Here is a 22929-nt window from a genome sequence, read left to right as displayed (position 1 = left end):
AAACAGGTGGCGAGCAGCGCTGCTGGGAAGATGAAGTGACAGGTGTGACGCTGCTCTGTGGGCTGTACAGCATGGATCACTTGAGGGGCATGGGCCAGGGGGCAGCTGCTACGGTAAACTAAAGCCCAGAGCAGACCACTGGCGGTGAACGCTTCCAGACAGGAAAGGCCACGGACCTGTCAGTCAGGTGGGCTTGGGCTCCGCAGGCAACGTAACCACAGGTCACCTCCTGACCCACGTGGGGCCGCCGTTTCTTAGAGGGCTAAACAGGCGACCAAGGCCGCCTTTCAGGGAGAGAGAAGGAAGCCCCCGCCCAGGCAGCACAGCCTAAGGCGAGGACCCCGCAGGCCTCAGCCCCGCCCCAAGGCACTCAGTCAGGGAGGAGCCTCCAGCTCCAACCCCGACCGCCAGCGAGCTAGTCCCCGCCCCAGGCCCCGCCCCGGACGTCCCGCCCCCCTGTCCCGCCTCCAGAGCCTGCTCTGCGCCAGGCCCCCTGTAGTCCCCGCCCCCGGAGCCCAGGCCAGCCGCGCTCTGCGCTGGGCCGGCCCCGCGCACGTGTCGCCGTGTGCTAGGTGGCGGCTGCGGAAAAGGTGAGCGCGCGGAGGGGACGGCAGGTTCGCGGAGCCGGGGAAGGGCCCCCTCCCTAGCGTCCACTCCAGCAGCGCTTTCGAGCCGCGGTGCGCAGCCTGGGGCCCGGGATGGACGCCCGGCGGCGAGCCCTCCGCGAGGGTCCCGCGGCCCCTCCTCGGCCAGCCTGGATCGTGGCCTTGGCGCTGGTGGGCCTGGGGACGTTGGGACCCGGGCCAGGACCCTTGCTTTCCTAGCCTTAGTTTCTCCATTGGGAAAATAGGCCCAAGTGATGTGCCCCGTTAGGAGTTTTTTGTTAAAATAGGCCAGCCGGTACCCCCACGTTCTTGTTTGTAGCAACTTACTTGCTAATTAAACACGTTTCAGAGGCAGGAAGACAGTAAGCCTCAACCAAAGTAAAATAATTGTGAATTCTTGTTGAAATATTTACGAATGAAATAAGAGGACGCCCAGGACGTGTTTCAAAATAAACCAGTTGGAGGAGGAATGTGGGTGGGAGAGAGGAAACAAGATTGGCCATGAGTTGGTTGAAGTGCTAAGTGGCTAAGTGCTCTTTTCTCTACTTTTGTATATATTTGTAATTTAGCATTAAATTTTGTTCTGAGATGAAAAATTTTCTGTGGACCCCTGATAGCCTGTGTTCAAATACTGTGCCTGTGTTAGTCACAGCGAGGGCTGCCAGGACAAGTACTGGGTGGCAGAAATTGGTTTTCTCAGGATCTGGAAGCTGAAAGTCCAAGATTAAGGCGTCAGCATGACGCGTCTTCTGAGACTGCTCCCATTGGCTTGTAAATAGTCACCTGTGGCTTGTGTCCTCTCATGGTCTTTCCTCTGTGTCGGTGTCCTAAGGTGTTCTCTTAAGGACAGCAGTCATATTAGATGAGGACCTACCCTCATGACCTCACTTAATTATCTCTAAATACAGTTATATCCCTAAATACAGTTACATTCTTAGAGGGGGGGCAGGGGTTAAGACTTCAGCATGTGAATTTGGAGGGAACACAACTCAACCTTTAATACTGCCACTTTGGTAGTCTGGGGTTTTGACCAGTTTACTTAGCCTATCGTGCCTCAGTTTCCAATGCTTTAAAAAAGGGGCAGTAGGAGCTCCTGGGTGGCTCAGTCGGTTGGGCGTCTGACTTCGGTTCAGGTCATGATCTCAAAGCTCGAGGGTTCCAGCCCCGCATCGGGCTCTGTGCTGACAGCTCAGAGCCTGGAGCCTGCTTTGGATTCTGTGTCTCCCTCTCTGTCTGTTCCTCCCCTGCTCACACTCTGTGTCTCTCTCCCTCTCAAAAATAAATAAACATTAAACATTTTTTTTAAATAAACAAATAAATAGGGTCAATAGTAATTGGGTCATGGAGTTGTGAGGATTCAATTGTTGGATAATATATATAAAGCTCTAAGAGTTGTGTCTAGCATCTAAGAAGTACTTTATACGTTGAACATAGGGCCTCACTATGGGATGAATAGTGTCATGAGGCAGTTGGGGACTTGGTGCTTATTAAACGTAATAATCATGCATTATCACAAGAGGTGTCAGCTGCTGTGCCAGACCGATTATTTTACGTATTCATATGTTTATTCATATGCCCGTCACCGCCACCCTAGTGATGCCCTTGTCCCTTGCCTGTTTGGCAGATGGGTAAGGTGATGCACAGAGAGGGAGTTTGGATTGGAGCTCTGGCTGTAGAGCTCATGCTCTTACCCACCTTGCTGTATTGCCTCCGTTACAGAGGATGTGGCCCTGGGGTAGGTCAGCCTGCAGGCAGACCCAGGGAACTGTTGGCTGACTTCTCTTTCTCTTGGCTCAGGTTTACAACGGTGGCAGCGCTCATGGCAGGTCCCCTGTGGCGGGCCGCAGCGTTTGTGCAGAGACACAGGACAGGACTGGTGGTGGGTTCCTGTGCAGGCCTATTTGGGGCCCAGATCTCATACCACGTCCTCCCAGATCCTGTGATCCAATGGCTATACCAGTACTGGCCTCAGGGCCAGCCAGCCCCACTCTCCCCAGAGCTGCAGAGGCTCTTCCAAGAAGTGCTACAGGACATTGGTGTCCCCGCAGGCCATAGCTATGAGGCTTTCACCACCTTCACCTTCCAGCCTGTGAGTGCTGGCTTCCCGACACTCCCCGCCGGGGCGGTAGTGGGCATCCCAGCCAGCTTCCTGGGTGGCTCATTGACCAACACTGATCATCCAGTGGTTGTACATGGGCAAAGAGTGAACTGGCAGAGCCCAGCAGGTGCCCGGCTGAGAGATGCCCTGACCCTGTCCCGCGACGCCCAGAAGTTTGCCTTGGCCAAGGAAGTGGTGTACCTGGAGAGCAGTGCAGCCGCCCTACAGGCTCTGCCGGCCCCAGCTTGCCTGGCAGGAACGTGGGCACTGGGCGTGGGTGCCAAGCATGCACTGGGGCTCTATGGGGGCCCCATGAACATACGGGCTGCCTTCAACCTGGTGGCAGCGGTGGTGGGCTTTGTGGCCTATGCCTTCTCCACAGACTCTCTCACTCATGCCCTGGAAGCCTGGCTGGACCGCCGCACGGCCTCCCTGTCTGCAGCCTATGCCCGGGGTGGAGTGGAGTTCTATGAGAAGGTTTTATCCGGCAACGTAGCCCTGCGCAGCCTCTTGGGCACACACGGAGCGAAGCTGTATACGCCTAGTGGGAACATCGTTCCCAGACACTGGTTCCGCATCAAACATTTACCCTTCACGACCCGCCGGGATTCTGTGCTGCAGATGTGGAGGGCCACCCTCAACTCGGGCCGCTCCTGAGGGACTCATCACAAGGACAGATGCGGCTCCTGCAGGCACCACCCTGCCGTTGACTCTGGGGGCTCTCTTGGTACTTCTGGACCCACAGCCCATTGTCAATTAAGTCAGACTTTGGAATTAAACAGCCTAGGTTCTATCCCGGTCCACCACTCATGATCCCGATGAGCTTGGGCAAGTCCCTTTTGAATCTAAGCCTCGGTTTCCTCAGCTGTCAGATGGGGATGATGTAAATTACCTGGCAGGATGGTGGGGCAGCGTGAGCTGTGAATGAAAGGGCTTGGCCAAGAGGACATTCCGCGAAGAAATGGGATGTCCCTCCTTGGTGTTTGAATACCAGCCGCCTGTGGGAGTCAGGCCGCTTCTCCCCCCTGGAGGTGCTTGCACGACGTGAACAACCACCCTGTAGCTTACCTGGTGGTCTAATCCCAATTTCCTTCTACTGTGGCAGACATTGAAAACCTTCGAGGCCCAGGTGAGAAGCTAGTGTCGCCCGGAGAGGCTGGGAAGTGGGAGCTTGAGGGAGAGCTTCAAGGGTGATGTGTCCAGCGAAGATGGCATGCTCAGAGAGAGCCCCTGGGCCTGAAGGGGAGTGGAGGTGTTGCTGACACCCGGCGAGACCTGTGGCTGAAGGAAGAGGAAGGAGCAAGCCATTGCAGAACTGAGGCTCTGCAGGGAGGGAGCCTGCTGATGCATGGTCAGTGCCTGGGGAGGAGAGGGCCGGGGGTGGGGGCAGAGGGAGCTTGGTTTTCAGGGGCCAGGAGGAAGCAGGATGGAGGAGAGCAATGGACTGGGCCTGGTGTCACACTCAGGGCCCAGAAGGATATGCTGCACCCTTGCTCTGTTTCCCTTGGGCCGTCTAGTGGCAGATGGAGCAGACCCCACTTTTGGTCCTTGGACAGGAGACCCCTTCCCAGAGGAGAGGTGGGGACAGTTGTAGCCGGCAAGCCAGGTTCCCTTTTTTATTTTTATTTTTCATTGTCGATTATGTTTTCCCCGGAACAGTGGAAGAATTCAGGCCCGTTGCCAAGGTAACTCAGGGCAAAGAGATCAGGCCACACCCAGGGAGCCAGGAAGCCCACTCAGTGGCAGACAGTTCCTGCAGGAGGCTGAGTGGAGAGTGAGCAGGGAGGGGTGGCATGTCTTCCTTCTGGGTCCTTCACGGTGGCTGCAGATCTGTGCTCTGGCTCCATGGGGCCAGCCTGTGGGTCCCAACGTCCGGCCTGGCCACACACCCCATCTCTCAGGTCTCCGGGATGGCGCTGGGCACACACTTGGTGGATGCATAGGCAGGTGGATGAGTTAGTGAGTGGTAGAACTCATGTCCGCTCTGGGAAGTACCACTTCAGGGGGCCCCTCAGGCTGTCCCCCGGCTGCTGCCCCCATGTATGACTCTGTGATCTCGGCTGGAGAAATGTGGTTTGGGGTCTGGATTCAGTGAGCTCCATCCACTTACACTCCCCGCCCCACTGAGTTCAATACTAGAGGAGCAGCAGGATGGCCACGCCAGGCATTCCTGCTGACTTGCCCAAAAGGGAAGGACAGGGAGCCCCCGTGGTAAGGGTAGTGATCCCCTGAGATGGCTGCTGCTTTGGCTCCCTCTAGTCCATGTCACAAACTTTGCACTCCTCAGCTGCTCCCGGTCCCCACGCATGCCTCGTGTGGCCCAATTTCCAGACCTTGGCCCAGAGCCTCCACCCTGTGAGCTGCCCCTCCCCTTCCTCCCTGCTGCATTCTGCACATTGCCCAGGCCCAGGCAACCCTCAGCTCTGTCCTTGCCCTCCCCAGATAGTTCCTCCCTCCGGCCTCCTGGCCACTGTTCCCACCCCTCCCAGCTCTTGGAAAATCAGGTCTGTCTGCTTAAAACTGTTTGCAGACATCCCCTTGCTTTCTGCTAGGGGCACCTGGATGGCTCAGCCTGTAGAGCGTCTGACTTCAGCTCAGGTCATGATCTCACAGCTCGTGAGTTCAAGCCCCACATCCGGCTCTGTGCTGACAGTTCGGAGCCTGGCATCTGCTTCGGATTCTGTGTCTCCCTCTCTCTCTGCCCCTTCCCCACTCGTGCTCTGTTTCTGTCTCTCTCAAAAATAAATAAACATTAAAAAAAAAAAAGTTTGTGGACATCCCCTTGCTTTCTGCCAGAGCTGCATCTCTGAGCCTGGACCTAATGGCCTCTCTAACCATCTTGTGTCCCCTTCTCCCGGTTCTGTGGATCCTAAACTCAGGAGCACTTTGGTTCCCTCACTGCTTTCCTCTTCCTTCCCCACACAGTGCCTTGATCTGGGGTGCTTTCTCCCATTTTGCTCTTGTCTCTGTTATTTAGTGCTCTTTCTGCAGGAGTACCCAGTGACCTGACCCTGGGAACCTTCCCCATTCACACCCATCATGCACCCTGTACCCCTCCCGAGCTCTTAGTGCAAACTGTAACTACATAAGTTACCGTGAAGCTAATGGCTTACCATCTCCTCTACTGAAACGTACTGTCTATAAGAACAGTGTCTTGTATACTGCTGTGCACTGAGGCTTTCCATAACATGTTTGAATGAATGAATGGAACTTTTAAGCTACAACAGGCAGGCCTGGCTCCCTAGAGTCAGAGCATTTACTGTAGGGCTGGCTGCACACATGGGTGAGGCCATATGAATCATAGGTGACCCTGTCCTGTCTTCCCAACTTGGGACTTTCCGAGGGCAGGGGCTGGCCCGGATCTTCTGTGATTGTTGTTCTGTGGGGAAACCAGGACACTTCTGGTCACTTCCTATAGAGCACAGATTACCACTCAGGCCACCAGGGTGTCCAAGAGGCTTTAGGAAATAGGTCACCGCCCCCCCCCCCAAATTTTGTGATATATTGTGCCCTCGCACACAGATTTGGGTGTTGATCCTAGAAAGATGAAAAAGCATGCTCCAGAGCTCTGTAACAGACCAGGTGGCAGGAAGGTACCCTGTAAATGCGGCCCTGCATCTTTCCTTCTCAGATGCCTGCAGCACGCCTCAGCTGTCAGCACTCTGCCCCTGGTCCCAAGAGAACATTGTCCTGTTGAGTCGTGCCCCCCTCCCACATGATCCTGGTTCTGAGCGTGAATGTGCAGAGATACCCACCCCCCCCCCCACCCAGAACAGTCCTGCGCAGACTCCGAAGTAGGCTGACCGACAGAAGGCTCTGTCAACGCACACAGATCCCCCCACCCCATGTGCACGCGCGCATGTGCGCGCACGCAGGCGCGCGCGCGCGCGCACACACACACACACACACACACACAGCCGGAATATAGGAAAGGGAGCCCCAGAGCCATCATGCCATCATTGGCTCTGCCCATTCCTGACCCTAGCAGCCTGACTCGTCCCCAGCAGCCAGTATCCACAGTGCCATGCACCCCCATCCCCAGGTGTGTGGATATCACAGTCTGGGGCTGAAAGAGACCTGTGGATCCTCACCCAGTGAGTCCTCCTGCCCACTACATCCCTACAGTATTGTTTATAGCGCCTTTACTACGTAGCAGACACTCTGCTAGGCTCTTAGAGTCTGTTTTCATTGATCCCCAAATTGGAACAGATAGTTGATAATGTTACTTCAATTTTCTTTTTTTTTTTTTTAATTTTTTTTTAACGTGTATTTATTTTTGAGACAGGGAGAGACAGAGCATGAACAGGGGAGGGTCAGAGAGAGGGAGACACAGAATCTGAAGCAGGCTCCAGGCTCTGAGCTGTCAGCACAGAGCCCGACGCGGGGCTTGAACTCACGGACCTCGAGATCATGACCTGAGTCGGAGTCCGCCGCCTAACCGACTGAGCCACCCAGGCGCCCCAATGTTATTTCAATTTTACAAGCAAGGAAATAGCACAGAGAGGTGAAGAAATGGGCCCCAAGCCACAAAGCTTTGAAAATAACAGAACAAGGATTTGAAGTCAGGAGCCTGGGTCCAGATCCCCTTTGCAAACCCTTTGTTTACACTGTCCTATTTATCCCGAGGGTTTTGTGGTATAAACTTGTACTGTAACCTCTACAGCCTTTCTCCCCTGCTGGTTAGAGGTGACTCTCTAGCCTCACCTCTCATCAGGAGAAAATGGTCACTGAGCAGAGCTTTCTGGAACTTCCAGGGGAGACCCTTTCAGCTAACTGAAGAGGAAAGGACACCCGATTTGTCATATTTGGTGCTGAGGTGAGAATGGAGTGGAGGGACCAAGCATTAGGAGCCCTCAGAGGCTCCAGCTGAGGACAAGGTTACCTTAGGAAGCAGAGAGAGGACACAGACAGGATAGCCTGCTGTGGGTTCAAATGCTGGTCCTGCCACTTTAGCAGAGTGACCTTGAACAGCTGATGTCCCATCTTGGTCCCCAAGTTTTCTATTAAATGGGGACATTGATATGTAGCTTACAGTATTATTTTGGTAATGAAAGTGAAATAAAGTTTGCAAAATGTGAAGCCCAGTGAGAGTATATAGTAAGCTTTAAAAGAAGATTGGTTTTGGGGCACCTGGGTGGCTCAGGCGGTTGAGCGTCCAACTTTGGCTCAGGCCAAGATATCACAGTTCATGAGTTCAACCTCTGTGTCTGGCTCTGTGCTGACATCTCAGAGCCTGGGGCCTGATTCAGATTCTGTGTGTCCCTCTCTTTCCACCCCTCCTCCACTCATGCTCTCTCTCTCTCTCTCTCTCTCTCTCTCTCTCTCTCTCTCTCAAAAATAAATAAACATTTATTTATTATGGGAAGATAATCTGTCCCCAGTCGAGAAGTCAAAGAAGATTGGTTTTGGGGCACCTGAGTGGCTCAATCAGTTGAGTGCTGACTTTGGCTCAGGTCATGATCCCACGGTTCATGAGTTCGAGCCCCACGTCAGGCTCTGTGCTGACACTCAGAGCCTGGAGACTGCTTTGGACTCTGAGTCTCCCCCTCTCTACCTCTCCCCCACCCATGCTCTGTCTCTCTCTCTCTCTCTCTCAAAAATAAAATAAAAGACGTTAAAAAAAATTAAAAGAAGATTGATTTCCTAAATTTCCCTGCTTTTTAAGTGATACAGGTACTAGGGTGTTCAGAGCTTGGAGTTGCTGCCCAAATACCAGCAATTCCTTGAGGCTGGAACCCTCCCAGGGAACTCACTGCTGCCTACTACAAGTCTGTGCTTAGAGCTTTTCAAAGTCCCAGTTAGGTCAGTTCCTTTGCTGAGTTGCTATCAGTTGACAACTTTTTGGAAATTACGTGGCAGCAGCTGAGAGCAAAGGACCCATGTCCCTTTGGTGTAGATACCAGGCCAGAGAAGAGGCCATTAAAATGGGAAATAGTCTTACACCTACTATATTGGTAATTTTAAAATGCTAGACCATTCACTTTTAGGGTGGTTGCTGTGAAATTGGTACAAACGTATGTTCTTGGTGACATTTGTAGTAAACAGCCTCCAAAATGGCCCCAGTGATCCCCATTCCTGGTGCTCTTGGCCTTGTGTCATCCTCTGTCTTTACTCCCCTGGTTCAAAACAGTAGAATACAGCAACATTAAGGGGGTATCACTTCTTTAATCAAGTCACAAAAGATTGTGACTTCTGTCTTCCTAGCAGACTCTATTGTCTTCTCAGATACATGCTTTGATAAAGCAAATTGCCATATTGGAGCCTCACCATAGCACGGAACTAAGGGCCATCTCTGATCAACAGCTGGCTAAGAACTGAGGCCCTCAGTCCAACAGCCCATGAGGAACTGAATTCTGACAACAGCTGGAACTGAATTCTGACAACAACTGAGTAGGCTTGGAAGATAATCTGTCCCCAGTCGAGCTTTCAGAAGAGACAACAGCCTCAGCCAGCACCTTCGCTGTAACCTGTGACAGACTCTGAAGCAGAGGACACAGCTAAGTTATGCTTGGATCCTTGACCCACAGAAGCAGTGAGACAATAAGTGTGGGTTGTATGAACCACTTAGTTTTATGGTAATTTTTTGTGCAACAACAGCTAACTAATGCACATGATTAATTAACAATGGTTTGGGGTGCCTGGGTGGCTCAGTTGAACATCCAACTCTTGATTTCCGCTCGGGTCATGATCTCGACGGCTCTTGGGATTGAGCCCTGCACTGAGCTTTGCGCTGACAGCGCAGAGCCTGCTTGGGATTGTCTCTCCCTCACTCTCTTCCCTTCCTCTGTTTGCATGCTCTCTCTCTCTTTCTCTCTCAAAATAATAAACATAATTGACATAATGATTTTAGAAAGCAATTTGGCAAAATTTGATATGACCACAAAACTGTATCTTTAGAGCCAGTAACTTGAAACCTAGAAACGTATCCGAAAGCTACGACCTAACAGAAACTAAATAGTATATGCCCAAAGATGTACATAAGAACATTAGCGGTGATCATTAAAAAAAAAAAATCAAAATAATAGAAATGTTGAACAGCAATGACTTAGAAAATTATGGCACATCCATCTGTTGAATGTTGTTTGGTCACCAAAAAGCATAATTGTGAAGGTTATGATAGAAATGTAGAAATATTAGTTACAAATAGCAAATCTTTAGAAAATAGGAAGTGCTGCTTGCAATGATGATTGCAATAATGCCCCATGGGTAGGACCTGGAAAGAAATTCACAAAGTTGGGGCGCCTGGGTGGCTTGATCGGCTAAGCGTCCGACTTCGGCTCAGGTCATGATCTCACGGTCCGTGAGTTCGAGCCCCACGTCGGGCTCTGTGCTGACCGCTCAGAGCCTGGAGCCTGTTTCCGATTCTGTGTCTCCCTCTCTCTCTGCCCCTCCCCCGTTCATGCTCTGTCTCTCTCTGTCTCAAAAATAAATAAACGTTAAAAAAAAAAAATTCACAAAGTTGAAAGTAAATCTGTTCCCGTGGAGTTTGGAATGACTATGCCTTCAATATATGTAAGGATTTACTGCTATATATGTTTATACTTGCGTATGAAGGCTTTTTCAGAGGGGCCCATGGGCCCGCTCCCTCTCCCTGCATCAAGGTGACAGATTCTGGCATCACTGCTTTTGGCTGTGTATCCTTGGGGTGTGGCCAACCTTCTGTCTGTCAGCTCCCGTAGCCATCATGAAAATGTGCTGCTCAGACCTGCGGGGAGCAGAAGTGACTGACAGCCGCAGCTGTTGTTTCCTTCGCTCCACCGCCGCATTCTCACTGAGGCCATGCCTCTCACAGGCTGCTTTCAGCCAACGGCTGGTCTGGTGGCCATGCTAAGGCAGGCTCATTCCAGTGAACTGAGGGACTTCTCCAGTGGGTGCCTGTGGCTCCAGGACTCTACTGTATGTAACCTGGGCAGGTCTGTCTTAGGTCCGAGACCCTTCGCTACCCAATCCTCCTTTATTCCCCACTCCTTTCCAGGAGTCAGATCTACATCGTGATACGAAAGCTCCCCTCCACTTTCTATTCCCAACCCCTTTGCCCTTCACAGGCATTATCCCCCGACACATGTAATCCTGTCTTCCTGTCTATTTCTCAGAGGACCTGAGCTAATGAGATTACTCCATTGCTCAGTCAGGTGCACTGTGAGGTCCTGGGGTGCTTGCAGTCCCACGGAAGGGCCCGTCCGACAAGTAAACCTGCAGTGACAGCACCGTGAGATCGGTGCAGCGAAGGCCCGTGACCTTGGCCGTGCAGCTTGGTGACCACTAATTTTTTTGCACGCGTAGTGCAATTTTATTTCAATCGCACCCAGTCGGTGTGTAGGAAATGTAAATGCAGCGGTACGGTAAAAATAGCAGAGAATCTGGGGCGCCTGGGTGGCGCAGTCGGTTAAGCGTCCGACTTCAGCCAGGTCACGATCTCGCGGTCCGTGAGTTCGAGCCCCGCGTCGGGCTCTGGGCTGATGGCTCAGAGCCTGGAGCCTGTTTCCGATTCTGTGTCTCCCTCTCTCTCTGCCCCTCTCCCGTTCATGCTCTGTCTCTCTCTGTCCCAAAAATAAAGAAACGTTGAAAAAAAAAAATTAAAAAAAAAAATAGCAGAGAATCGAAAAATCCAAGAAAGAAGTACACATAAAGCATGAGAGTTCAACATTCATTAACGTTTCATCTTGGGTTCTGACTGACACTTGATACTCGCAAATTTCAAAACAAACCTTGAAATCGTGAGGACTGTTCTGAAGACATTTCAGCACCAGCATAAGATTCACCCATTCAGCTGGTTTGCAGTTGACTTGTTCTCCACGTACGTAGCGCGTAGTACAGATCTGTCACGGGTCAGATCACAGCGTTGAGGAAAGGAGTACCTTCCCGTAATTAGAAAGGATCCCCTGGACTGCACTCAGGTTAAGACATCCAGTGTATAAGAGCACGCAAACCATCGTAACGTGCTTCCAAGAAACATTTTTCTTAAGTAGGCTGTATGCCCCGTGCAGAGCCCAACGCAGGGCCTGAACCCACGACCCTGAGATCAAGGCCTGAGCTGAGATCGAGAGTCGGACGCCTAACCGACAAACGCCCAGGCGCCAACAAGGAACATAATTTTTATAAAGAAAACAACTTAAGCTTCGGTTTCCTATTTTAATTACTGAAATCTCTCACAATGACAAAGTGTCACCTGTGACAGTTAATGTATACAGTGATTCAGTCAAACTTCTTAGGAAGAACACACTTGGCAATCTGGGCTAATGAAAAAGGATGGAAAATATGATGGGATTCAACACTGGTTCTTTTTGTCAGATTACACAGACATCGTGTTAATGTTAGACCGAGGCACAGAATGTTTGGTGGGTAAACCAGTCTCCTCTTCAGAGCTGGCATTTTATTGTAGTCTTTTACTCTGTACCCAGTATTCTGTCCTACCAGAGGCTGTTTAACTTCACCCACAAAAAATGATTTCTGACCAGATGTATAGGGAACATAAACATTTATGTCATCAAGCTGTTTGCATAACCAAAAGTACAATAACAAAGGTGAACGTGCCTCCCAATTTCTTTTGGAAAACAGTACTTTATAAGCTTACTGCGTCTTGACTGCCTTTACTGCTATTGCCTGACAGTGAATAGTTAGTGGAACAAAGAGCTGTTCACTTGAATTCTGATAGCTCATCCCTCAGAGGCTAATCTCAAGATGAAGTTTCTACAGAAACCGGAACTATTTGAACATGGAAAAAAAAATCCCTTCAAACCTCTTTGAAGGGTAATGGCTGCCCGTCTGAAGCATCCAACTATGCCATCAACAAGCTCTGTCTCATGAGCTGACACGAAGACATCTAGACAGCCGATGAAAACGGATTATTTCTTCAGAATTTCAGTAAAACTTCTGATAATCACAGATTTCAAGGCAAATATGGCACATTATTGTATCTCAAGCATAAACGAAGAGGGAGAGAGGCTGGGGGTGCCGGCCTGGCTCAGTCAGAGAGCATACGGGCTCTTGATCTCATGGTCTGGACTTTGAGCCCCATGTTGGGTATAAGATTACTTAAAATAAATAGACAAACTTTTATTTATTTATTTATTTATTTTTCAACGTTTATTTATTTTTGGGACAGAGAGAGACAGAGCATGAACGGGGGAGGGGCAGAGAGAGAGGGAGACACAGAATCGGAAACAGGCTCCAGGCTCTGAGCCATCAGCCCAGAGCCCGACGCAGGGCTCGAACCCACGGACTGCGAGATCGTGACCTGGCTGAAGTCGGACGCTTAACCGACTGCGCCACCCAGGCGCCCCTAGACAAACTTTTTAAAAAAAAGATAGCCTGGAGAATTTTTGATTTCCTAAACATCCCCCCCCCAAAGTCTATCATTGTAACATATGTAGGACTTCTTCCCTATTTTAATCTTACGAGCTTCAAAGAAAAAGGAGTGGATTACATACCCGCGTGCATGCATGCACGAACATGCACGCGCACACACGCTGGTAAGTAACCTAATTCCTTCTTCACTTTATTAAAAGGAAATTATGCAGGGGCGCCTGGGTGGCGCAGTCGGTTGAGCGTCCGACTTCAGCTCAGGTCACGATCTCGCAGTCCGTGGGTTCGAGCCCTGCGTCGGGCTCTGGGCTGATGGCTCAGAGCCTGGAGCCTGTTTCTGATTCTGTGTCTCCCTCTCTCTCTGCCCCTCCCCCGTTCATGCCCTGTCTCTCTCTGTCCCAAATAAATAAATAAACGTTGAAAAAAAATTTTTTTAAAAAGGAAATGATCCAGAAGTCATCATCGGTCTCCCTTTCCCTCACGATCTCTGTGACCTTAACTGCTGCTGTCATTGTTACTTCTTGTATTTCAACAAAACAAAATTCAAAAGCAGCTTGGTAGGCAGGAACATGTTCCTGAACACTTGTATAACTGCAGGGCGCCTAGGTGGTGATAACTTCCAAATGCAGGGGCCACACTTTTGGGTTCCACGGTAAGCTAATTCAGATGAAGCTCAGAATCCCGTTTCAGACCACGGTTCTCAGGGCAGAGCCACCTGAGGGAACGCCGGGAACTGGCCCCAGGGGAGCTACTGAAGGGTCCCCGGGTCAGGAAACACCGCAGGGGAGGCCATGCTCTGGAGGAGCCTGCGTTACAGAGACCGCCATGACAGGACCTTGAGGAAGAGAAGAATCCTGTCCTCCTCCAGCGACCCTCCAGCGCCCTCTACTGACAAGACTCAACTTAGTGTCAGCCGGGGAGAAATACTTAAAGGGTCCCTCTCCGTTTTCTCAAAGCAGATGGTGAAGGACGCATTAGAAGCAGTAAATTGATAACTAGTCCAATGGTCAAAGAGCAAAACCTGGCATGGCTGGCAGAGTGCAAGCAAGGGTGTGGGGGGAGATGAGACTGAGGGGCCTGGTGGGGACCAGGGTATGCAGGGCCCGGTGGGCCATGGCGAGGTGTTTGGATTTTATTCTGAGAGCACTGGGGAGCCTTTGATAACGCTACAGCGGGAGAGGACACGATCGTGCTTGGATCTTAGAGAGTGACTTTAGTGGACAATGGGTTGAGAGGGCCAGACAGGAGGCAGAGAGAGCAGTCGGTGGGGGAGGGGACATTTGGTAACAAAAAGTGATGGTGGTGGCCTGAACTTGGCAGTAGCCGTGAAAATGAAAAGAAGCAGGACTCGGGCTACATTTAGGAGGCAGTATCGATGCGATCTGGTGGTGGGCTGGGTCTGGGGGTGTGAGAGAGGAATGTCAGAAGTCAAGGGTCAGCAACGTCCCCCAGTCCCAGTTGGCAGCTGGGGTGTCAGGGGTGTCCCCTCTGCCTTTTCTCTGCTGCAGAGCTCGCAGACGCCGAGTCCCGTTCTCTTTCTGTCTCCTGGGATGTCCCTCCTCCTTTACTGACTATGCCTCCACGGAAAGACTGTGGCGGTGGCCGTGAAGCCTTTCGGCCCACGCGATGCCCGCGAGCTCCCGGCTTGAGGCAGAACAAGGAAGAAGGCCTGAAGACCGTTCTCCAAAGCATCCACAGATTGTTCAGGGCAAAGGCCAATGGAGGTGAGTAGCTGGTGTCCACAGGCCGGACGTTGCCAGCTCCTTCGTCTGGTGTCCCTCTGCTTGTGCCCTCTCCTTGTGCCCCCGGCCGTGCTCGCCTCTGGCAGGCTCGGGCGGCACAAACTTACCTGGTCACCTGGACCCAAAGCCACCGTGGCTCTGGACGTCTTCCAATCTAGGTCCGTGGAGCTGTCGTTCCCCAGAGGGACCTGCTCCCTGCTGCAAGTCAACGGGTCCAAACTCATGCTGTCAACCACCCCTCCCCTCCCGCTCCCCCTGCCTGCTCACAGGCTGCTATCCCTGGGCCGCGCAGGCTTTGTGAAGGGCTGGAGGGTAATGAGCTGGGGCCCCGGGCCAAAGGACTCAACTGTGGAGCCAGAGCCCACGTGGAGGGACGGACGGAGGGGGAAGAGCATCCACACGCCACACGCCAGCACCTCACCGCTTTATGATCAGACCCTCTCTGTTTACAGATTTTTAAAAAACTTTTTTTAACATTTTTATTTATTGGCAAGAGACAGAGAGAGACGGAGCATGAGCAGAGGAGGGGCAGAGAGAGGGGGAGACACAGAATCCGAAGCGGGCTCCGAGCTGTCAGCACAGCGCCCGATGCGGGGCTCGAACTCACAAAGTGTGAGATCATGACCTGACCGAAGTCGATGCCCAACCGACCGAGCCACCCAGGCGCCCCTGTTTACAGATTTTACTGTTGTCATCAACAAGTCCTGCCAGAGTCCCACAGTCTGACACTGACCGGCTAGTCGGTCGTGGACAGTTCACGGATGCCGGTGGTTGTCCTTGCTGGCCCACAGCACAGTCGGGTGGGCACCGCTCACTGGCTCCATTTTCCAAGACCTCAAGTCAACGTCAAGGTTGACTTTTCCCTAATGCCATGCACATGTGAAGAGACTAAGGTCATAGCTCTGTTCACCACAGAGGGTCTCCCTCCCTTACCTGGCCCCCGAGCTTAAATCCGTGGAGCTGCGCCCCTTCAGAGCTAACCGCGGCTGACTCGGGGGGCCCCTCCTGGCCCCCACCGGTCGTGGGCAACTCTGCAGGCCGGAAACATGCCTGTCTTTGTCGGCGTGCGGAAGCAGGAAAGAACTGGAATCAGAGTCCCGGGAGACCGGGACCCAGTGGGAGGCTGTCAGCCAGGGGTGAATCTGTGGGTGCCTCTCCAGGCAGCCTTTGGCTTCGGAAACTGGGTTGAGACCACGGCTTTACGACTGCCTGCCCCGGGCCTGTCACTTACCCTCTCCATACCTCAGTTTCCCCCATCCGTAAATGGGAAATACGAAAATGCCTGTCTCCTGGGGTTGTTTTAAGAATTTAACAAATCGAGGGGCACCCGGGTGGCTCGGGCAATTGAGCGTCCAACTCTTGATTTGTGCTCAGGTCATGACCCCACAGTTCGCAGTGTCGAGCCCCTGGTCGGGCTCCGCGCTGACAGTGCGGAGCCTGCTTGGGCTTCCCTCTCTGCCGCTCCCCTGCTCGAACCGTCTCTCAAAATAAATAAATAAATTAAAAAAAAACAAACAAACCTTAATAAATTGACATTTGTAAAGCACTTTGAGCGGCACCTGGCACAGAGATAAAGCTTGGGAACGTTGAATATGCTTTTCTTCACCAAGGCACGATTGTTGGGAAGTGACCCCGTGTGACATCTTTGGAAATGTCCCGGGCGATTGTGACGTGAGTCAGGGCTGGCAGTGCGGCCCCGCACAGCGTCCTCCAACCCCCAGCAGCGTCTTACTCGTGTCTGACTCCCCCACCAGCCTGGGCAGCAGCAAGGGCCCCCTCACCCCCTCATTCCCAGTACCTGAGAGTCCGTGCTCAGGCAGTTTGCTGAGTACACGACTGAGGTGTGAAGGGAGGCGGGAGCGTGACAAGCGGGCACACCCCAGAGACTCAACTCAGCCCGCATTTCTTAGGAGCTGGTGGGGGAGAGGCTGAAGTAAGGCTTCTAGACTCCAGTCCTGATCCCTGGATAAGGTACCCCAAGAGGGCACACAAGGGTACCCAAGGCCTGCAGCACCTTCTGACGTGGCTCCCGCAACAGCTGGGGCCACCCTCAGGCATCGATCCCCAGGTCCTGATGGGGCCTGCTGGCGCACGGACTGTCCCGTGCCGGTCCCTGGAGAGGAAAGGTGTCCCAGGCTCTGGATGTCCCCTACTGCAGAGGGACGCAAGCTCTCGGAGACCCCGCAGGAGAGCCGGGCCGCAGCTGCCACAGGCCGGGCCCCTTGGTGCCTCCTTCTCTTCTGTGCAGACCCACACCTTCCTCCATCTCCCAACTCCTGTTCCACCCGCTTTGGATCCGGTACCTAAGGCTCTGCTGGCCGGCCAAGCGAATGTCAGGAGCCATCTGTGGCCTCAGCCAGCGGCAGCTGCCGAGAAAATGCTTGCATACATATGAATCAACGTTGTTTTGCCTCGTGATAAGATCTTCAGTTGAGCCAGGGGAGATTTGCTAAATTATTCAGAGGTTACATTAACCTGAGGAAGACAGAACTGACAGCCAGGGGGGAGGGCCAGAGTGGGAAGCCTAGAGACGACTGAGGAGGCCCTGTGGCCTAAGGAGGAAGCCACTGTGGGGTAGCCACAGGCTCGTGGCACCTCGTGAGAGCACCAGGCCCATGTCCCCCTGACTGGCCTGACCCTGGGTCACCTCAGTAGATGCGGCAAAGTTGGCTTTCAGTGCCCGTCGAGGTGAGCAGGGGCCTCACATTCCCCCAGGCCCTCAAAAGGAGTCTTCCTCTCAGCTTGTTCAGCCCGGCCCTACATGGAACTGCCTCCATGGAATAGTGTTACAGCCTTCACATGGGGAGCGGCTACTCCGTGCCAGGCTGTTTCCTCATATTATCTCATTTAACCACCACAACCCCCCCCCCCATACTATCTCATTTAATCACCACAAAACTCTTTAAAGAAAGGCAGGTATTAGTCTCCCAGTCTAGCTGGGAAGCAGCAGCTCAGAGAGGTTATGTAACTTGCCCACCGGCACACAGCTGTTGCCGGAGGGACCAGGGTGGGATCCCTGGAGCCCTAATGCGAAGCCTATGCTGTGTTCTCTCCCAAAGCTGCAGCCACACCGGGGAAGTCAGGATCATCTGGGGTTTCTACATCTGGGAGAGCAGCACCCTTCTGTGAAGCGGCAAAGCCTCCTGGAGACCCCCAGGGAGCCCCACTCCCTGCTGGGGTGCTCTCGGTGAACCGATTTGAAGCATGTGGGGCACCTTGGAGCCCCGACTGGAACATTTCAGTCACTGAGTTACTGCTTTGTCCTGCGGGGATATGATGGTGGCCTGAGGTCTCTTCTGAAAAGCGGGCTGTTGGTAAAACTTCCTCCAAGCAGAGGAAGATGGAGAATGAAATTTTAGATATGCTTTCAGAAAGGATGTTTCTGAACCCCCTGAGGCACCCATTAAATGCAGATCCTCAGGCCTGCCTGAGAACTACCGAATCAGACTGTGGGCAAACCCAGGAAGCTGCATTTTTCACAGGCTTTTCTCTGGGGTGATTTGTGTGTACCCTAAAGTATGAGAATGACTGCCTTGGATAAGCCAATATTTAGGTTGATGTTCTTTATAATTTTTTTTTTTTAATTTATTTACTTACTTGGGCGCTGGGGGGCAGAGAGTAGGAGAGAGAATCCCAAGCAGACCCCACACTGCCATCGCGGGGCTTGAACTCACAAACCATGAGATCATGACCTGAGCTGAAATCTAGAGTTGGATGTTTAACCCACTGAGCCATCCAGGTGTCCCCAGGTTAATGTTCTTTAAACACCTGAAGAATGGACCCTCTCAAGTGTGTGCAGCCCCTTCTGAGGGAAAAGGCCTTGGCCACACCTGAAGCAAAGGTCTCCTGCAGGAACCGTATGACCCTCCCACATGACCTCTGCCCACCAGCTGGAGCCACAGAGGACACACACGGACACACACAGACACATACCATACTCACCGCACCCCCCCCCCACCAAACCCTCACCCCCCACAGACCACATACACACACACACACACACACACACACGCCCCATGCCCCAGGAAACCTTCAGAAGTCCAGTGCAAATAAAGGTGACGTTAATTCACTGGCCCCATCACATTCTCTCTTGGATAGTTAGACCAGGGGTGCAAGGTAAGAGCCAGTCAGTCGGCGGTGGAGCCTGAAGAAACCTGGAGGCACTCAGGGGTTAGCAGTGGTAGAGTCCGTGCTGTGAGTGGCTGATGCTCTTTGCCACTTGTGTGGATGTTGCTGGTGACCAGGTTCTGTTCCCACCGTGAAGGTAGGCATGGCCACGTGGCCCGCTCCGGCCAGTGGACTTGAGAGCTGATGGGGGTCACTTCCACGTGAAAGCATTTGAGAGCCAGAGTGTCTCCATCTTTCCTACCCCCAGTGGGCCTCCAGATGTTGGGTCCCCATGGCTATGGAGCAGAGACCCCAGCACCCCGTGATGAACATGGAGCGAGAGCAAAAAGCAAACCTTTGTGGTTTGAAGGCACGGATTTGGGGTCGTTACCACCACATCACTCACCCCTTCGTGCTGCTGTACTATGCTTAAGAGACAAACCGCCACAAGGGTTAAACGCACTCCGCTCAGACAAGTTTGGGCACTCAGCTAGAAGTGGCTCATTAGTAGGAGGTGAGAATTCTGCTCCCTGGAAGCAGTCCTGCAGATTCTTAATGCTTAGGCATTACAGCCTGGTGCCCACTGATGCTTCGATGCCTTTCTGAAAAACAAACATCAAGAAATGATCGTGCGGAAAAAAAAAAAAAAAAGAAAGAAATGATCTTGCAAACACATAGTTGCTACAAATGCCTTGTTTACCGAGAGTCTGTGTGTCTTTCTTTCTTTCTTTTTTTTTTTCTCCCATTAGAAGAGCGGAAGCTTTACCAAGGCGACAGCCGCAGGGCTGGAACAAAGCAGGACCGGGGAAAACTCCATTTCTTCATTTTCTGCCCCCACCCCCCACCCCCTTCCCTCCACACCCAGCTCTTTGAAAAGCTGAACGCAATGCACAGATGCAGGAGCTGTTTTCATTCTTGTGGTTACAAGCCCCCCTCTGTTCCCATGGCAGCCTGGCACTCTCCACCTTGCACTCTTCACACGGCATCAAGTCGGCTTCCTTGTCAGGCTCTCCCAACTGGGCTGTGAATGCCTGGTGGGCAGGGAGGGGAGGGGGGGGCCTTCCAGCATCCTGGCCACCTGGCTGAGCACCTCTAGGCGAGGGAGGGGCGGGAGGAAGAGCCAGGAGGGGAGACCCTGTGGGCCTGACAGCAACCCAGTCCGAAAGCATTTACTGAGCACCACTGTGCACAAGTCAGATGGCAAGGCCCTAGGGAAAGGTCTAGATTCATAACATAACATGAATCGGTTTACAAATTTCCGTATACGTTATTTTTTGAACCTCATGGCATGGTGGTGCGGTAAATTGGACATACTTACCTATAGTTAGCGCATCTTACTTTAGAAGAATGTGAGTCTGCAGAGTTTCCAGGTAGTGTAACAAAAAGGGGAGCGCCCTTGGCCATGCATGTTGCTTCCAGTCTTGGCTTTGCCCCCACCCTGCATGTGACTTTGGGAAGCATCAGCATCCTGACATATAAAAGGGAAAGAGTGGCCCTGCAGCCACAGCCTTCCTGACATTCTCGGCCCGGTCTGAAGCCTAGGGCTGTTCCATTCACCAAGAGACGTGGGGGTGCCATGAGGCTGGGGGCAGGCGCAGGCCTGGAGGCCGGCAGATTAGGGAGAGGGGCAGGAGGCTTGGACCACCTCCTTTCCAAGGCCGCAGGGCATCCTACAGGGGCCAGCCAAGGAAGTGTGCACTGAATAAATGCTTGAGTGAGGGCTGGGCAGCCCAGATGGGGCAATGTCCGGAAATCCCGACTGTTTAAGAGCATGTGGGCTGATGTGAGTGCTCAGAGATTAAATGTGACCCAGGGGACCCTGGGAAGAGGAGCTGGCAGTGTTGAGAGTACTGTCTATCCCACCAAGACTGGACCTGGGAAAACCATAGATTGCTAGTATTGTCACTGACTTCATGGTGACCACGTTGTGGGGGTGAGAGGTGACAGCACACCATTACCATCAACTAGTCATTAGCACACATTTATTGAGCACCTACTATGTGCCAGGCTCTGTTCTAGGCACTGGAAACACAGTAGTGGATACAATCCCTGCCTATATATTCTACTGAGGGGCATAGACAAGAAACAAAGAATAAATAATTATGGAGCATATAAGAAGATGGTAAGGGCTGCTGTGGGACAAGGGATTGGATATGCTGGGTTGGGGGACCACGTGCTTTCCCAAATAGGGTGGCCCAGGAAGCCCTACACTGCAAAGGCGACCTTGGAGCCAAATCCTGAGCAATGTGAGGGAGTGGAAATGTGCGAATGATCATTCCCATGAGAGAAGGACCAGGGCAAAGGCCCTGGGGCAGGAACGTGTCTGGCGTGTTTGTGGTTGGAGCCCAAACAGGGAAGAGGGAAAAGGAGAGAAATCAGAGAGGAGGAGGAGGAAGGGGCCAGATTGTGTAGGGTCTCGTGAAGGAAGAACTGGGGTTTTTCCCTGCCTTCGTCTGAAAACCTTTGTTTCTTTTCACTCCTCTGTTGAAAGTTGTCCTCTGCCCACGGGAAGCAGCCTGTCTGGAGAAGGCTTCTCCTAGTTGCTTGTGGTGAGACACAGGCCTGTGTGCACGTGACAGTTCAGGTGCAGCCCGGGCTGGCCCAGGAGATTCGAAGCCGTGACCCTCAGACGCGCAGGTCACGCCCAGCCAGCCTGTGAATAGTGCGGCCACAAAATGCAGCTGAAGGGTTGGGGTGCCTCGATTCTCCGTGTCTCCCCACACACCTCACTTTTAGGGACCCAGCTGTCTAGAACCAGAGGCCATTGCCTCTCCCCTGCAGACATCTGCACCGGCCGTTCCCTCTGCCTGCAGCCCCCACAGCCCCCTCTGCGGCTCCTATAGGCCTCTCCTCCCCAGCAAGCCCGGCCTGGCTCTTCACCCCGGCTCCTCTCCGCTCTCTGTGGGTCTACGGCCCCTCTGCTCCTTCTGCCATCCTGCTGAATCATCCACCAGGAGCCTCCCTGCTTCCTTTCTTTTTTTTTTTTTTTTTTTAATTTTACGATTTTTAAAAATTTATATCCAAATTAGTTAGCATAGAGTGCAACAATGATTTCAGGGTAGATTCCTTAGTGCCCCTGACCCATTGAGCCCATCCCCCCCACCCCCTCCAGTAACCCTCAGTTTGTTCTCCCTGTTTTGAGTCCCTGTTTTATGAGTCTCCCTGTTTTTATATTACTTTCACTTCCCTTCCCTTATGTTCATCTGTTTTGTCTCTTAAAGTCCTCATATGAGTGAAGTCATAAGATTTTTGTCTTTCTCTGACTAATTTCACTTAGCATATTACCCTCCAGTTCCATCCACGTCATTGCAAATGGCAAGACTTCATTCTTTTTGATTGCCGAGTAATACTCCATTGTGTGTGTGTGTGTGTGTGTATATATATATATATACATATATATATACCGCATCTTCTTTATCCATTCATCCATCAGTGGACATTTGGGCTCTTTCCATACTTTGGCTATTGTCGATAGTGCTGCTATAAACATGGGGGTGCATGTGCCCGTTCAAAACAGCACACCTGTATTCCTTGGGTAAATGCCTAGTAGTGCAATTGCTGGGTCGTAGGGTATTTCTATTTCTAGTTTTTTGAAGAACCTCCACACTGTTTTCCAGAGTGGCTACACCAGCCTGCATTCCCGTATCCTGCTTCCTTTCTTTCTCCTCCCAACCCGCCTCCCTCGGGCCACGGTACACGGAGCCTCGCATATTGCCGCCATGAGAAGATGTCAGGAAGTTCTGGGCCAACAGCAAGGGGAAACCAGACTCCGGGGTGGAGAGGAGCCAGGGGCAGAAGGGAAACAGGAAGTGGGAGCAGGAAGTCAGTGAGCACTATTGAGGCAAAATGAACCAACCCTGCAGAATCTCTAAAAGAAAGAAAGACGGGCGCCTGGGTGGCTCAGTCGGTTAAGCGTGCGACTTCGGCTCGGGTCGTGATCTCACAGTTGGTGGGTTTGAGCCCCGCGTCAGGCACGGCACTGACAGCATGGAGCCCACTTAGGATTCTCTGTCTCTCCCTCTCTCTCCCTGCCTCTCCCCAGCTTGCACGCACGTGTGCGCACGCTCTCTCT

The 22929-nt window shown here is 52.4% G+C and overlaps 1 protein-coding gene across 1 annotated transcript; it reads left to right on the top strand.

Moving 5' to 3' along the window:
- Positions 1 to 475: 475 nt before the first annotated feature.
- TMEM177 (transmembrane protein 177) lies at positions 476 to 9417 on the top strand. Its single transcript, XM_043576572.1, has 3 exons — positions 476 to 590; positions 2403 to 4054; positions 8929 to 9417. The coding sequence occupies exon 2, from the start codon at positions 2425 to 2427 to the stop codon at positions 3358 to 3360; it is 936 nt and encodes a 311-aa protein (XP_043432507.1). The 5' UTR covers positions 476 to 590; positions 2403 to 2424; the 3' UTR covers positions 3361 to 4054; positions 8929 to 9417.
- Positions 9418 to 22929: the final 13512 nt, after the last annotated feature.

The sequence above is a fragment of the Prionailurus bengalensis genome, chromosome C1, assembly GCF_016509475.1.
Source record: "Prionailurus bengalensis isolate Pbe53 chromosome C1, Fcat_Pben_1.1_paternal_pri, whole genome shotgun sequence".
Taxonomy (NCBI): Eukaryota; Metazoa; Chordata; class Mammalia; order Carnivora; family Felidae; genus Prionailurus; species Prionailurus bengalensis.
Note: the sequence above shows the minus strand (reverse complement) of the source record. Positions and strands in the feature narration are given on the sequence as shown.